This window comes from Bemisia tabaci, chromosome 4, assembly GCF_918797505.1.
Source record: "Bemisia tabaci chromosome 4, PGI_BMITA_v3".
Lineage (NCBI taxonomy): Eukaryota > Metazoa > Arthropoda > Insecta > Hemiptera > Aleyrodidae > Bemisia > Bemisia tabaci.
In genome coordinates, this window is record NC_092796.1 from 6,114,810 (window position 1) to 6,133,124 (window position 18,315).

Below are 18,315 nucleotides of genomic sequence, written 5' to 3' on the forward strand. Positions count from 1 at the left end.
GCCATGCATGATGCATCACACAATTTATCCCTCCTTGATGAAGTCATATCATCGAGTCAAGTCATTCACCAGTTGAATAAAGTGCTCTTGTGAAACTCACAATGCAACAACTGATTCGGTCACTGGGAATCCCGCTGATTTTGCAGCTCTTCTCTTTGAGTCCAGCAGTTGACGGCTATAACTACTACGATGATTCCTTAGCTCCGGTCATTCTGAGTAAGTTGAGACTAACGGTATAAATAAATTTAAATGGTTGAATTTCCCTCGGATACAGAGTTAGTAAAGCCGGATAATGAAAATGTGACACTGTAAGACAATTTGTGTCCTAAGATGGAGGAAAGAAAAAATTGGATAGCTCAACACGAAAAAAACCGGATTGTTGATTTAGCGATTAAATTGTCAAAAAATATGTCCGACTTGTTTCAAATATACATTTTACAAAAAGGAAAGTTATTTTAACCACAGGGGTTGGGGGGGAGGTTTAAATAAGCATTTTTTAAGCGTGCCAGTACCTATAGGGCTCGTTTTTTGAAATCACTCGGTTCTACCACAGTACAGCACACCGATCAATCCATGCTATTCAACGGGCCGTCCAAACGTTTTTTTCCTCGCACCTGCTTTTTAGTTTGTTATACTGTCAATCCCTAATGGTCTTTTACGGCAGTTCGCCGAAAATTGCAGTTATGCGCAAATGCTGCATATCAGCTTAAAATCAAGATAATGTACGGAATCTTTAAAATTAATTTACATTCAACGTTCATGAATCAATATTTTCTCCCAAATTTAGCAAAAAGTACCAGTTGATACAAATAGCATAGACATGAAAATAGTAGGTAAGTTTCCAACATTTCAGTTCTTCGGCACGCTTTTTCAACATATTCATGTTGGATTTTTCTTCTTTTTTTTATTGTAAAATCTACATTGAAACGTGTCGGTCACTGTTTTTGACAATAAAATCGTTAAATCAGCAATTTCATTTTTTGAAACTACGCACAGCGTATAGAGTGGGATCTCTTTCTCTTCATTGGGCACAAAGATCACCCAAAAATTCGAAAAATTGACACTTTGGCAGCAGTTCAAAGTTTAAGTACGAAGGATAGAAACAAAGAAAACTGGTTTTGAAGTTCGGCGGCGCTATTTTCAGTCCGCAGAACGATACTCTCCCAACGCTTTTAACATTCTTCACGATACGAATTACGCTATGAAACTTTGCTAAAATGTTTTGAAGAGTAATACACATTTTTGACCTCTTAGAAACTAAAAATCGAAATTTTTACCGCGATCCAATTTTTCGCCAATATTGAAGAATTTGATTTTTCACCTTGCTTTAAGGTTTTAAGCACGATTTGCTCTGCTGCGTCTCAGAGGAAATATACGAGCAACTGAAAAATTAAAGGACCTGTATAAAATCGAATAGCATCACAGCCACATTTACATTACAACCACACTAACAACACGGAAAAACTTAAATTGCTGATTTAACAATTAAATTGCTGAAAAAAAGTGACTGCAATTTTTCAATGTAGATTTTACAACAAAAAAATGCTACTTTAACCACCTCGTGGTTAAATTAGCTTACAACAATGGTTAAAGTAGCGTTACGTTGAAACATTGCAGTCACTTATTTTTAGCAATTTAATTGTTAGATCAGCAATTTAATTTTTTCCGTGAAATCACCCCAGAGTAAATCTTACTCTACAGTACCTATAAAATTATGGGAGTAACGTGTAGGGAATAACGCCTTATGGAGCGCAAAGCTGTCAAGGGGCGTGCTCTCTATTTAGTTATGAGACGAAATCGTAAAGATCAAGGCAAAATTTAACACAAACCTTATCAACCTTTTTTTCATTTGTGCATCTTCTGTTTATTTTTCACATAGTACATGGCGTTGGCGGGAGCCAGCTCAAGGCAAAGTGGGAAACGCAGGGTCAACCGGAATATTGCGACGAAAAACAAGAGGAATTCGATTATATATGGCTATCTATGAGCATTGCCGTCAAAGGAGATAACAATCTCAGATGTTGGGTAAAGTTGAAATTTTAATTTGATATTCTGCTCTAAGAAAAATCTAGTATCGGGTACTAGACGTGCTAGTCATACGCGAATACGCTCCTGAAAAAATGCAGCACTCATATGGTACCGAAGGCTTCGGTACCATAGCAGCTCTCAGTCGCAACAATAGATCTGAAATTTTTGTTGGATGTATGGTTTCCACCGTCAGTGGAGACTGTGACTGGTAGATCTATTGGCCATATACCGTCAGGAATCTGGCTCTAGCGACTAGATTCTTGGTGAGCTTGTGTAGCCAAGTAGTCTAGTATCGACTACCAGGCTTCTTTACACATACACTTGCAGTCGACAAATTTTTTATGTTAAAAATGATATTGTCTGAAGATAGTGATAATGCATGATATTTGATACAAAATATCCTCAAATGATATTTTTCTTGCTGAAAGTTGCACAGAGAGCATCTTTCAGAAAGCAAGTATAAAGTGTATACACATATTTTCATCAGTTTATATTTTTATGCACTATGAGAAAAAGCTATTGCTTATGAACCAATTATACGGAACACCACTAATAGTAGTAAATGCAACATTTAAAAATAGCACTTATACTTTAGTATTGTACGAGATACCTTAGTATGGTTCAAACATTAGTTCATTTACAACTATCAGTGATGTTCCATATGAACCACTAATTGGTTTAAAAGGCCATAAAATCTCCGTGTGTGTTTGTGTGTTAATTTAATTAATATATAACATTTTAATCTTTCAGAATTAAACACATAGGCACATAGTTAGAAAGTTACCTCTACTTCGGTTTCAATTTAAATTAATGAGAGGATCATCGGTCTTCGTGTCTTAATTTTGTGGTAACGGTGCCTTGGTCCCGATAAAAATTCTGCATTGTTACCGGAGCCAGAGTAGTTGTTAATACAAATGTAGCATCGCCACTACGAACAGAAAAGTAACTAGGACCTGGATTCCATTCTGAAAGAGCAACGATTCTTTTTCCTCTCCCTGTTTATCATTTCAATTTGTTGCAGGTTTATAGGTTTAAAATCCTGTACGATCAGAAAAATCAGAGGTTCACCAATCAAAATGGAGTGGTGACTATAGTCAGAGGGAATTTCGGAAGTCTTGAGTCCTCTGAGTACGTCGCGCACAACGCGATCGCGAAATTCAAAACTGAATACTATCACCACGTCATAGAGAATTTTGAGGATGCAGACTACTCGGAGGAACTCAGTATGAAAGCAGCCTCTTACGACTGGCGATTCCCACCTCGTAAGTTTAATTGGACGTATTTCTATCAAACGGAACTATGTGCATTATGACGTGAGTCCTGTTATGCGTGTATTCTTATGGATACCAGGGCTCATGTCTTAATGCACATAGTTCCGTTTGACAGAAATACGTCCAATTATTAACCCCATTTAAACCATGTAATTGGTTTGGGTGATGAAATGGGTGTGGGTCTGTGGGTTCATGTCTAAATTGTTGAATATACGTTATTTTTGAAAAAGGATTATCAAATAAGCATTGCGGCGTAAAATTTTCTCTAATTTGCTTTTCACTCCATGATCATTTGCTCATAAAAACCTCAAAATGAACCCGTTCCTTTTTACATACATAGAAGCCGCTTTGACATCGCTCTCTGGCGATCTGCGGGACACCTAGTCGCCAAGGTCCCCTATCCTCTCCCCTTCAGGGGTTGGCACTCCCTTATTTCTTCTAAAACCCCCTGTCGCCACCCTTTTACTGGGCGTCCCCTTCGTCTCCTCCCAGGTGGAACTCCCGGGAGGAATCCGTCCAATCAAGCATCTTCTTTGGCAATCTCTCAGCCGTCATTATAACGACGCAACCAAACCAGACAAGCTAGAAAGAAAAAGAAAAAAAACGCGATTGCTTTTCATTTTTGAATTATGATCAACATTGGTACCGCTACGTGACAAAATTATGCATTCAACCATCTAAAGAATGTGCAATTTTATCCGTATCACAGTTTTTTCTACAGATCCACCCGGTGAATTATCTTCGTATTTGCGGTCGTATTGGCACCAATTCATGAAACATTTTTGAAATGTGAGGATATTTACGTCCTCTTGAGGGCGGGAAGCGACCTCTACGAGGTTGGGTCGCGTGGAGGCCGGGAAGCATACCTCCTAATTTGATTACATCGTCACCGCGCCATGCGACGTTTCGAAATCTCCACCGCCATTTTATTTTTTTACCGAGAAAATTTTGTTGAATCAGTTTGAAAATTTCACTCAACTTTATCGGCAGTACGAAAAAAATATGGGCGACTTCCATATCGGGGACTGTACTGTCCCAGGTTTAGCAATCCTGTGGACCCACCCAGCTGAACCACCCAGAGAAGGGCGGATTGGGCTCTTGGTCGTAGTGAAGGCAACCAATCTAGGAGAGCGCACTCCAAATTCAAACGCTGGTCCTCCAGGCTGGAAGTTGAGTCATCGGGCTGACTCCACGGTACTTGTAATTTTTTTTTTTTTTTTTTATTTATTAAAAGATGCTCAACCACCCCAACTGGGGTGTCAATTACAATTTTTTAGTAGTACTTAATTATTAGTTCTTAACCAATGCTTAGGTCTAAGACTATTTTTTAGTAATAAAGTCATACAACATCCATGTAAAACATTCAAATGTTAAACGACCTAGCCAAAAAAGCCTCGGCGCCCATGTTAAAAACGGAATGAAAAAAATTCCGTGAAATTTTCGGCTAGCCTCGCTGAACAATCTCTCTGTAAAAAGTTAAAGTGGCGGCGGAAATTTTTAAATCGCCGCATAGCGCTTGCAATACTTTCGCCGGAAAGTGACGATATCTATCCAGTCATTTGATCGAATGTCCAACTATTGCGTTGACGTGGATACATTTAGCCTGATGACTAATCATAAATTATTGTTGGACTTTTGCCAGAAAGTTTGGCGGAACAGCTTTACTATGATCAGTTGACGCAGTTGGTGGAAGAAATGGCACAGAAAACATCCCGTAAGGTGACGATCATTGCGCACAGTATGGGTGGCTTGGTTACGGCTCACTTCCTTCTCATGAAACCGCAAGCCTGGAAAGACAAGTATATTAACTCTTTCGTCTCTATCGGGACGCCGTGGTTGGGCAGCACTGCGACGCCCAAAAGTTACGTTGTAGGTAAATAGAATTAGCTCTTCACCACCCCTATGCTTTCGACAGTATATTTTAGGGACCCTGCACTGAAAAGAAAATCTCGGTGTATTTACTAAGAAAAGGGTAAAATTACCACGAATTCAGGGTTCTATTTGATCCCAGTTTTTCTTGGTAAAATTAACATTTATGGAATTGGCATTTTTATCTCGGTAAAATTATTGAACTTTCTCGGTAATTTTACTGGACCTTGGTAAAAACGCCAATATTTTTTATCGACTGTGGTAGAATTACCGAAATAAAATAGCAAAGTTACCAGGAATTGATTACCAATGAAATTGGTATTCTTACCTGAAAAAAATAGTAAAAATACCGGATTTTAGGTAAGCTTACCAGTCTGTCTTGGTAAAATTAACAATAATTGGTAAAAAAGTGAGATGGTAAAGGTACCAACGGACCTTGGTAAAAACGCCGAGAATTTTTTTCAGTGTGCAATACTATCCTCCTTATAAGATAAATTTTCGCGGGTAGAGTTTTTCGAAGTTTGTATAACTTACTGCCAACCTTCGTTACGACAAAGCGAAATTCCCCCGGGCGACGGTGCGCTTACAACATTTGGTTTTCATGCTGGCAGCAGTGACGGCCACATCCAATATTCTTGACCCACCCAACGAGGTGGGTTGAAAAGGCCTGGATACACGCTCACATTTCTATCAATTTCCGATCAAATGGTGACTGGTGGCCGTATGGGGGACTGTACTGTCACAAGTTTAGCAATCCTGCGGACCCCAGCTGGTAGCCCCTGCCTCAAAGGGGGTGGGTGGACAGGGCTCTTAGCTGTGGTGGAAGCAACCTGTCTAGGAGAGGTAACTCCGAAATCAAACCCTGGTCCTCCAGGTTGGGGGTTGGGGCATCGGGCTGACTCCCCGATCCTCGGAAAAAATGTACAATGTCAAAAAACCCAATAACATATGCCTCGGTAACCATGGAAACAAACGAACTCTTCGACTTAGATTACGGAAAACGACACTCGCTTTTGGTACTTGGAATGTGCAAGGCATTTCCAAGAAACTGACGGAAGTGGTATCGGAGATAAAGAACAAGGGGATCGACGTGGCGGTAATAACGGAAACGAAGAAAAAAGGCCACGGATCAGAGAGCCTTGGGGACTATGATTTATTCTACAGTGGAGTGCCGAAACATCAGCGTGCACAGCAGGGTGTCGCAATTCTGATCCGCAAAAAATTTCGAAAAAATATTAAGAACTGGGAAGCCATCAACGCTCGCATGATTAAGATGAACCTAACTATGCACGGTCACAGAGTCACTGTTTTGGGGGTATACGGGGTCAATGATGATGCTACCATCGCACTTAAGGATCAGTTTTTTGAAGAACTGGACGAGGAGGTAGTGAAGGTAGGACCTGGGAGAGAAGTCCTTGTGTTGGGAGATCTTAATGGAAGAACGGGATCCCGGGTTAACAGTAAAATCGTCGGCCCGTTTGGTGAAGTCACGGTGAACGACAACGGAAGCCGCATTATCGACGTTTGCGAGCAGAGGGAATTAAAAGTATTGAACGGGTTCTACCAACACAAGGATATTCACAAATATACTTGGGTCCAACCTACCCGCGGCTTAAGATCTATCATTGACTACGTGCTCGTTAAACAGGTAACAAACCTGAAGATCCAGCAGGTGAGGGTATGTAGAGGACTCTCCTGCGGTAGTGACCACTATTTCCTCAGAGCGGATGTAGCCTTTCCCGCTCGGGTGTCGCAGAACGATCGAGGCGACAATCAACAACCGGAGCGACAACGCGTACATCAAGTTCAGTACAACATCGATAGCCTAAAGCACCCGAGTGTCAAGGCTCTGTACGCAAAGCGCCTGGATGAAAAGTTAGGAGGTGCGTGCGATGGCAGTACGGAAGAGCGGTATGAGTTTATCAAGAATTGCGTTCACTCGGCGGCAGCGGAGGCCCTGGGGGTTTCTGATCAAAAAAATGATAACAGAAAACCGTACTGGTGGGATGCGGAGGTAGAGGAGGAAATAAATGTGAAAAGGAATAGGTATCATCAGTTTCTCTCTTCCCAAAAGTTGGATGATAAAATTATGTACAGACAGGCTCAAGCAAGAGTCCGTCGGGTAATCACTCGGAAGAAGAATGAGGCTTGGGAAGAAAGCTGTATGAAGATAAATACCTACCTTGGAGGTCGGAAAAGTACGGAAGGCTGGAAAGTGATCAAAGGGTTGCGGCGGAATAAAATGCGCGACATCATATCTCCGATACCAATTGACAAGATGGAAGACTATTTTAAAGATTTATTAACGGAGAGGCGACCCGAGTTTCAAGGCGGAGTCATAGGCACTAAAGAAGATTCCAACGTGGAGATCCAGCTCCAAGATGTAGTGAAGGCTGTGAGGGAGTTGAAAACTCGCAGAGCTCCTGGACCTGGGGGTATACCGGCAGAGTTGATAAAATGTGGCACCGGTAAACTATTTGAACATCTTCGGAAACTTATGCAAGACTGTTTGCATGGTTCCGAAATACCAAAGGATTGGAAGGAATCTTGGATTACTCCCAGTCATAAGAAAGGTAGTAAACAAGATTGCGATAATTACAGAGGTATATCGGTCACAGGAACCTTGAGCAAGGTCTATGGTAAAATTCTCAAGGCAAAGGTCGAAGAGTTTTGGAGCGGCCAGGAAGCCGAAGAACAGGCTGGTTTTAGAGCCGGTAGGTCTACCGTCGACCATCTGTTCACCATTACCCAGGTCATCGAGAAGAAAAGGGCGGTCAGCCAGGAGCTGCACTTGGTGTTTGTGGATCTTCAGAAAGCTTATGACAGCGTGCCGTTAGTGAAACTTTGGGAAGCCTTGGAAAAAAGGGGTTTTAGCAAAGGACTTGTGGGGGCAATTAAATCATTTTATAACGGGACGATAGCAAGAATTAAATGTCGTGGAGAGTTGTCCGGAGGTTTCTTCGTCACAAAAGGACTAAAACAAGGCTGTTGTTTGTCACCAACACTATTTAAGGTATACCTAGAGCACGTTTTAGAGGAATGGAAGAAGAAGGTTGCAGGAATGGGCGTTCCACTCCTTGATGGGCAGACCCTTTATACTCTATGCTTTGCCGATGACCAGATCGTTGTAGCTCAAGATGAGGAAGATGCAGATTACATGACGCGGAAGTTGGTCGAAGAATATCGGAAATGGGGCATGGATGTTAGTGTGTCCAAGACAGAGAAGCTGGTCGTGGGAGCAGCGCATCAACGGCAAAGCATAGAGCTTGAGGATGGACGGCGCATCGAAGAGTGTGATGAGTACAAGTATCTCGGTGTCTGGCTTGATCAGGATGGAAGGATGGATAGAGCAATTAAGGACAGGATCATCCAGGGCAGGAGAGCCATCGCGATGCTGAACGGGGTGCTCTGGGATCAGAGCATCTCAAAGGCAAACAAGCACCGGATATATGACGCCATCGTTAAAAGTATCGTGCTCTATGGTAGTGAAGTGTGGCCTTTGACGAAAAGAACGCAAGAAATGTTGAGGGCAACTGAAATGGATTTTTGGCGGCGATCTGCCGGCATTTCGAGACGGGACCGTGTCCGTAATGAGAGAATTCGCCAGGTGATGAAGGTTGAGAAAGATATCGTGCACGACGTCATGTCCAGGCAGTTATGCTGGTATGGACATGTGCAAAGAATGTCGGAGGAGAGGTTGCCCAAACAAGTTTTGGATTGGGTACCACCTGGGAAGAGGCGACGGGGGCGTCCCGTAAAGGGTTGGCGGCAGGGCGTTGACGAAGAGATGTTGCGGTGTCAGTTGCCCGATAACCTCTGGGAAGACAGGCATATGTGGCGTTTGGGTGTCGTAGAACGCCGAAGTGCGTTGTAAAGCGACTTTATATATATATATGGTGACTGGTGCGCACCATCTACTATCAATTTTTTGCGGCCTGCTAATTTGATGGTAGATGATTGAATGGTATCATCCATCATCTGATTTCCGCACAACCGTGCTTATTTCATGTTTATTTCTATCAACCCGCTGTTTTAATTAATTTTACCCCATCAATCTAGATGACTCTCGACCGCCATTTTTGCCATCATTATGATCAGAAATTGACGGATACTTTTAATGGACCTCTAGACAAGGTACGAATTTCAGCATTCAGATACATGTTTCGTAATTAAAATTTCACGTAGAACACGATGCGCACAACGAAAATTACCGAAATCAACTCCTTACAAAGATATTTAATGATTCTTGATGCGTGAATTCAAACCACCCGCTCATGAAAACTCAATGCTCTACGTGATTCACATCGTGCGCTAAATGTTATCATGACAGTCTCTGCGATATAAAAATCTGGCAACCTCAATCTTGACGCTTTGGCTCAGTTATAGCAAATTGCTAATAGTTTGAACAACACATGGTGGGAAATGAACATTGCTCGATTGAGAAGCTTGCTGAAACCGTTGTAGTGGGCGATTTGACTCACGTAGAGCTTTGAGTTTCTTGTGAGCGGGCAGTTCAAATTCCTCATAACCAATGTGAAATAAAAACGTTAATATCTTCGTTGGGAGTTGGTTTCAGTAATTTTCGTTGCGTGAATCGTGTTCTACGTGAAGTTCTGGTTAAGAAACATGTATCAGATTGCTTTAATTCGGACCTTGTCTAGTGTCCATTGAAGGCATTGTGACTTTCCTTTCTCAACTTAGATTCGTCAGTAACGATAAACAATGGGACGCGCTTGCTACGGCGCCTTGATACAACTATACAACCTCGACGGATGTCCGTATTGCGTTCAAAAAATTGAAGGCGTTTTGACTCCCTGCTCATACTACCTGTAGTTGATTCGATCGACAGACGCGTTGGTCGGCGGTGACGGGGATTTGATGCAATTTATTTGAACTTGATGGATGTCCGTATCGCAGGGACTGAAGTGCGAAACCACGTATCTCCATTGCGGTGTTTCAAAATTTCCGTTCTTATTTCATCTCCTCCATGAGAAACAATCCAAATTTACGACTTTAAATTTTGAACCAAATCTTCTGCTATCGAATACGAAAAATCATGGAGAATTCTAGTTTTATGTTGACCAGCTTCTCGAAAGAAAAATAAAATTTCTAAGGAAGTCTGCAACGTGACAAATGGAGAAACGTCGTCTCTCATTTTGCCCAAAAACATGTATGTTTAAAATTGAAGGCATGGTGACTTTCCTCTCTCAACTTAGCTTCGTCTGTAACGATAAACAATGGGACGCGCTTGCTACGGCGCCTTGATACAACTATACAACCTCGACGGATGTCCGTATTGCGTTCAAAAAATTGAAGGCGTTTTGACTCCCTGCTCATACTACCTGTAGTTGATTCGATCGACAGACGCGTTGGTCGGCGGTGACGGGGATTTGATGCAATTTACTTGAACTTGATGGATGTCCGTATCGCAGGGACTGAAGTGCGAAACCACGTATCTCCATTGCGGTGTTTCAAAATTTCCGTTCTTATTTCATCTCTTCCATGAGAAACAATCCAAATTTACGACTTTAAATTTTGAACCAAATCTTCTGCTATCGAATACGAAAAATCATGGAGAATTCAAGTTTTATGTTGACCAGCTTCTCGAAAGAAAAATAAAATTTCTAAGGAAGTCTGCAACGTCGCAAATGGAGAAATGTCTCTCATTTTGCCCAAAAACATGTATGTATAAAATGGATAGCATTTTGCAATTCGGAACTATAAGCAGTACGGTAGGTTTTCAGGAAAGCAACTTTTGCAAAAAAACCATTGACGTTTTTCTTCAAAGCGATCAATGTTGTGGTTTAATGGTTCATTTTATAGCTATGGAGTTCCTTAAACACCCTGTGTTGACAGATTCTTTGAAAACATCACACTGTTGCCAAAAATTACAAAAAAGGCTATAGTTCCTTATTGCAAAATGAAGAATGGGAAGCTCATTTTGCAATTAGGAACTATAAATTGGTTTAGCACTGACTGCATAGGGGAGACGACCCTGGTGTCACTATTACACACTGGAGGGTTAACCCCAACGGAGAAAACACCCCTTCCTCCCATCACACAAGGAAGTGGGGAGGTGCATTGTCTCTGCGGAAAGATAAAATCGAAAATTTGATCCTAGTTTCTTATTGCATAAAGCTGTCCATTTAAGCTTGCATCCAGGCCTGAAAAGCGGATGGATGAAAACGTTGCCAAAAATTAACCGAGCAGATATGTTTGGTTCCCGACGGCGTCAGAGCGTTTTTCGTTTTTGGTTTGCAACCCTGCCGACCTGCTTGAAAAAGTCGACCAAATTCACTTGCAAAAATTCGCCTACAGTGTAAAATTCAGGTTCGGAAATCTACTCTCAGCTTCGCCTAATGATAACTCTATACGGACACATTTCTGCCAAATGGAACTATGTAATTATGACGTGAGCCCTGTTACGTATATATTCTTAAGGGTCTCAGGGCTCATGTCTTAATGCACATAGTTCCGTTTGACAGAAATACGTCAATACCGAGCTAAGGATGAACGCCGTACAAGCCATCAGGCGCTGCCAAATTTCCTTCGACAAATCACGAACTTTCAAGGAAATATGTGAATATTTCTCTTCAGATTTTTCAGAGGATTTCGTTCGTAATTTTATCTAAAAGGTCAGAAAACTCCAAGAAAAAATCTTCATAAATTTCATCTAAAATGAATACTTGCTAAGAGGAGATTTGGCAACATTAAAATGCGCATAACGGCGTTTTTGCCCAGCACGGCAGAACTGATGACCAATGAGTTGAGCAATCAGTTTAGCAAATAAGTGCTTATACAGCCCGAAATTCATCGATCATCATCAGACTAATAACATCCTTAATCGTTCGCTCACTAATCATCAAGCGAAAGTAGCGTTCATCTCCAAACTCAACTTTTTGCCTCACTCGATTAAATTGTTTAGCGTGGAAGTGTGGGGACTATGAAAAGTACTAATTATTGTAAGTTTAAACATATCATTCCTTTAGGTACTCAAATTTTACACTAGGCGCACGCGGTTTTTGTATAGAGCGCCGAGCAGCTTTCCATGAAATTCGAAAAAAGTCAAAAATGGATTACAGTCATTTTAGCACGGCAAAACCATTCAATCAGGGTCTAATGATAAAGTTTTGGTCTTAATCAATTTCTCTGATCAAAGATGTGCAATATTGATAAAATAATTTAGGACATTATTCTGATGCCACGACACCCGCTATGTCTAAAACTATGTCTAGAGCCATGAGTAATACATGGAAATCTCCTTTACAACGTTGTATTTAATGATGTGAATTTATGCATGTTTATTTCTTGTGACTGTTTCCACTGCTAACTTTTAGCCCGCGGTTATATCTCTCCATAAATCTATCCTTGTGAAGCTCAGGTAGGGACGATATAGTAATAAAAATAATAGCGTTTCTCTACTCGATAAGTTGGTGCGTGAAAGAAATGGGGAAATACACATAAATACCGATGCATCACCATTTCTCGTGTAAACCTCCAAATAAGCAACTTCTAAGCCCCTTCACTGGTTGAGATCAAGCAATTTGCATGACATAAAGTCATGTTATTTTGTCTATTTGCTTGTTCGAAGGCGTTTTGCCATCCGTGACGTTGATCTTGGAATATTATTCCATTGTTCAGTATTGATGCTGTAATGTATGATATTTATGATAAAAATGAAATAGATTTAACTCTGAAGAATGTAGGTTTGAGCAATTATTAACATGGAATCTGATTAAAGTTAGGCCTTACTTTTCAAACATGAATGTCAGAGTGATTCAAAGATTCAGCTATAAAAGCAACATTCATGCATATACAAGCCTTTTATTTCAATAAATCACCAAATTTATAGAAGTTGCAAATGAGTCGCCAATAAATTGAAGTCTTGTTAATAAAACCAGTACCACGGACCATCGCATTTTAATAAACCATGTATGCTAAGGTTGTTTCTGTTTTTAAAAACTGACAAATCGATACAAAAATATACCTCAATGCTCGCATGAAACGGCTGTTATTACAATCAAAAGTTGGATATGGATATTCCATTCAAGCTTCAATTGATTCTACTATTACACACGTTAAACAAGATAAATATTAACAACAAAAGGACAACTTTAAAAATTAATAATAAACCTATCTCTGATCAATATATGTATATAAAAATATATTTTTTTTACAATTTTGCTACCCCTTACTTGATGAAAAATTGTGACTTATCTTCGTAGACCAACATTTTAAAACACTCCGTAAACATTCGCCAACTTCAATTTTATGTAAAATATTTTATTTATCATACGGCTCTGAAAATAAACGTAGGATGCTCAAGCTATATCCCAGGACTTTTTGAGAACACGGAAAATATAGCGCGGTGAACAGACCTAGTTAGACTTGAGAATACCTAATTTAAGTCCTAGTGAATATTGCATAATGTATTTCACAGTATGGTATGTGTTACCATGGCTTTGATAATCTTCATCCTAGTATCCAAATGGGTCCAAAACTAGGTAGAAATGTGCCATACCATGCTGTAACTTTGCATCGTATACTTTTTACCGTATGAGGGACTTTTTAAAATTTCGGGCTGAAAGTCTAAAGTTAGGAAAGTTCCGTGGCACTATCTCATGGTCTCAGAACAGAGTAATATTGTCTTAAATATCATAATCATGATTTCAAATGAACCGTGGTTTTTTAATATCACTCTTTTTTCTTTCTCCAAAATGTATGTACCAGGCAACAATTGGGGTATTTCGTGGCTCAATGTCGTAATAATGAAAGTCCTGCTAAGAAGTCTTCCGTCCGTAGCACTCCTGATGCCCTACGAGGAAGAATTCAAAGACGAAGTGTTGATGGAATGGACTGTCAAAAACAAAACATATACGTCGAAGGATTACAGACAGTTTTATACGTAAGAAATTTCTATAGATTTTTTCGTTGGGCAATGAACTGCTCCCGAACCCTGCATGTGTTATAGATTCAAATTAGAAAATTAAGCATCCTCTGAATTCATTAGGTCAATATTCAATTAGGTAAAGCTATCCATTTAAGTGTAGGTCTATTGTGCTCACAAGCTTTCGTTTGTCTTTTCAACTTCAAACGCATTGTAATCAAAATCATACAAACGTGACTTCATCCCTTCGTAAAAAATATCCGCTAAAATCATTTTGATGATTACGTCTTGAAGATTATACGACGAAAATAGGAGGAAGTAGATGTTCTACATGCATACTACTACATGCATTCTAAAATTTATATCCTCGATGTTGCGTATCTTTAACTCTCTGCAACTGCTCCTTTAGGGATATTGGTTTTCCGGAAGGATTTGAAATCAGACAACGGGTTCGTGGTATATTTCCGGTTCCTTTGGACAAACTTGGAGTGCAGTATCACTGCATATGGAGCAGAACAACGAAACCGGAAACTCCTGGCAGGTGAGCTCAAACTTGTGAAAATGTGATCACGATGATCGGACATTTTTTGAGAAATCTAAGAAGATAAGTGCTTCATGGGTTACATTTTTCTATTATGTTACTGTTGCGCTAAACTGTTAGATTCTTGGCTCCATTGCGCCTTTTCAATATTTTTGCTTCCCAAATTCTGAAATGAAAAGTTTTATTTCATGCAGTTTTTTTTTTTTTTTTTTATGGGAAAAATTACTTGCATTGGTTATTTAATGTCATGTGAACGTGATTCCAATTTTATCATAGTCAACACATACCAAAAAAACCCAATAGGCTTTAAATAATAGAATCATGAAAGGCGCAAAGCTTTTTGGAAAGCTTGGACGCGAAGCGTAAAGTAAAAAAAAAATTTTATAAACATCGATTTATTTCATTTTTTTTATTCTTTTTTTGCAATAAAGGGTAGAACTGATATTTTTTGTTACGCGTATGGAACATTTGGAGAAAAATATCAACGAATAGGCTGTTCCTTTCTTCTTTCTTTTTTTATCGTTTTCCATCTTTGTTGAAAATGTTTAATTTAAAATCACTCAAACTCCAACGTCAATACGTGCAGAGAATTACAAATACATAATCTAATTGCTTGGTCTCCCAACTCGTGACCAGAACGAAAGCTGATGCACTTTCATGCCGAAAAAAACTAATGGAAACATATTCCTGAGATTCATTTGTCCATCACGAACTATTAGGAACTTGTCTTGAGCCCTGTTTGTTTTGGGTGTGGTCCTTAACAAATTAAGGATAACCTTTTAGTGCACATTAACAACTAGGAAAAGTTTTCAAGGCTCCTTTTCGTATTGAAATTATTTTACGCAGCTAGAAAAAAATCGCAAGAGAAATTGCATCAATATTAACGGTCTTATAAATCAATAATGTCCTTCCTCACGACACGATTTATCAACGACGCGATGCAAGAAGTGTTTTAAGTACTGTTGCATTCTGAAGTTTCCTCCCACGAAATTGTTATGCAATAGGTTATACATATTACTCACGTTTGACGAAAACTTCGCAGAGTGTCCTTGAAAACAGAAAAGTCGCGTGTATGAACCGTCCGTCCGTCAGTACGTTTTCCTATTTTAGTCTGCTATTTTTTCACCATTCAGGACATACGTGTTTATGCAAGATTTGCCTTATACCCAACCAAACCTCAGCTCTGAATTGAACCGAAGAAATACTTCGGTTACATTGACCGGAAGTTTGCTTTGATTTAATTGCACAAATCAATCGGAACATGCCTCTTAGGAGCAGCCTTTCGATCAATTATCTTGTTTCATACATTAACAAAATGTCAGTTACCACGAAAATAGTTAGTTAGTTATCGTTCGTCGCCTACATGACATAAGGCGTAACTACACTCTGCAATGAACCATGTCGTCCATACAATTCAATGCTTTTCTGGGCTCATCTCAATGTGTAGTTACACCCTTATGCCGGTCAAGCGACGAGTTATTTCATGTATAGACATTCAGCATCCTAGGCTATTAACGTCTATACAAAGAATTTGGAAGTTTGGCTCCCAAACGTTGTTATCTACATACATATGTAATTACATATGTAATTTACATACATGAGTCCTATGAATTAGAGATTTTTCCTTCATTTCATCAGGAGCATGATCACCGAGAGAGAGCATTAAAGGGATTCAGAGGACAATGCGCATTATAGTTGTGCAGGTTTTTTTGTTTTTTTTTTTTTTGTTTCTTGTTTGTTTTGTTTCGAGAAATACGTGAATGTACGGATTTTCTGAGGAAATTTTAAATTTTTAACTTTCATTTATTCAAAAAGCTTTGTTCGAAGTTTTATCTAAATCATTTGAGACTGTTAAAGGAAAATATTCATATAAGTTCCCTTAAAAGTAGTAAATTTTCGGGAGGGAGGCAATTGGCAACATTCGCATGATTTTTCAAACGGTATTTTTCCTTAGCACGACTGTGCGTGCACATCAATTTGTTATCAATTCCTAAATGTAAGTTAAGGTCCCTAGAATGCACAGGAACACTCAGATCAGAATGAAGCCAATGAACTGATACAACTTAATTAACTTCGGTGTGGTGTCGGGTTGCATCGTCAAACTTGAAGGCAAATTAGTAGTGATTTCGTTTTCAAAGGATGCGGCGCTCCAACCGTTAAGCTATATGTATGTAGCACCATAATCCTAATTTCGCGATGAAGGATGCTTTGTAGTGTAGGGATGAAAACTAAGCATGCCCTGCGGGCCGATTATTGAAAGTTTAAAGTAGCCCGACAAGACATCGAATTGCGATATATTGCATGGTTAAGATAGGGCTATGTCTTGTCGTATCGGGCTGACATATAGTTTCAATAACCGGGCCGCTGCTGAGGAAACATACCGTTTAAACTTTCGGCTGTTGCCAAATAGATGAAACACGGATTTTCTGAGAAATTTCGAAATATTTTCTTCCAATTGTTCAGAGAAGTTGTTTCAAAATTTGATCTAAATTATCTAAAATTTCAAAGGAAAATATTTTCAAGTTTCCTTAGGTTTAATTAGTTCTTTATCGAGAAACATTTTGCAACTTCCAAATGTTCACACACAGCGTTTTTACATAGATTGGCAGGCATGATCTGTCAATTAATTGATGATTCTTTAAGTAACCTCTATCTTTCTAGCTTAAGTTAATGGCTCTTTGGAAGTCCCACTCACTATCCATAGCCATACAAGCAAAATACTAATCAGTGAGTCATATGGACTATAATACACAACCAACACAGCTGATATGGGCATTCCTTGATGATGAGGGTTTAAACTAAAAGATCATTGGGTTAGAACCCTTAAATGTTTTTGGCCAAACCTCTTTCCCCTCAATGAGACACATCTTTTTGCATATTCCAGTCTAAATGAATTTGCTTTTCCAGGTTCCGGGTGACTGATCCGAATTTGCCGGAAGCTACAGAAATTTCCGGTGAGCAAATGGTAGAAGGTGACGGGACGGTAAATATAAAGAGCTTGCGCTATTGCGAGAGGTTCAAAAATGCCACGGTCAAAAGTTTTGACGGCCCCAATCATACGGGACTCCTCTATGAAAAAGTACTCAGCGATTATCTTCTGTCTTCTGTCCTCAAAAATGGCAAAAGTCTCTAACAAGCTATACTCAGGGGAAAGGCAAAGTTATGTGTAAACCAAAATAATTGTATTTACCCCGGTGAAAATGAATCGTGGTCCGTTCTAAACTGGACCTCGATTGGACCCTGTTTTAACTTTTTTAAAGGGATCTCGTTTTGAATCCATTCATAAAGGAAAACCCAACTCATTTTGAAAAAGACGTGAACAGAACTGGAGAAAGCCAGGGGGCCTGCTTTCTGTTATCCTGCGGGGATCTTTTTTTGTGTATTTTCCGGAGGAAATACACTATTGAATTTTTATTTTTTATTATTTCATACTTCCGTTTTAGATACATCTATTTTGCTTGATGGCGCTCAAGTAGGAAGACGCCATTTCAAATTAACTGCATGCACTGTTAGAAATCTCCAAAAAAAGTTAAGAGTGATTTTCACTCTGAAGTCTACGGTGCAGTGTTTTCAAAAAACCGGATTGATTTTAAACAAGGCTTGAAATTACAATTTATAGTGTGAACTACAATATTCATTGCTCACTCATAAGTTAATGTTGGAAGTTTAAAATGTGTTCAACCTACCCAACATTAAAGTTTGATATAGAACATGTTAAT

At 39.5% G+C, this 18,315-nt stretch overlaps 1 protein-coding gene across 2 annotated transcripts; it reads left to right on the forward strand.

The window, feature by feature from the left end:
* The first annotated feature begins 22 nt into the window (after positions 1-22).
* LOC109037623 (lysosomal phospholipase A and acyltransferase) lies at positions 23-18,314 on the forward strand. Of its 2 annotated transcripts, XM_019052389.2 has the most exons (7): positions 24-216; positions 1,880-2,025; positions 3,050-3,290; positions 4,942-5,172; positions 13,899-14,073; positions 14,465-14,596; positions 17,504-18,314. In XM_019052389.2, the coding sequence occupies exons 1-7, from the start codon at positions 102-104 to the stop codon at positions 17,727-17,729; spliced, it is 1,266 nt and encodes a 421-aa protein (XP_018907934.2). In that variant the 5' UTR covers positions 24-101; the 3' UTR covers positions 17,730-18,314. The 2 variants fall into 2 exon arrangements, with proteins under 2 accessions (XP_018907935.2, XP_018907934.2); XM_019052390.2 differs by lacking the exon at positions 4,942-5,172 and having other exon boundaries at positions 23-216.
* Position 18,315: the final 1 nt, after the last annotated feature.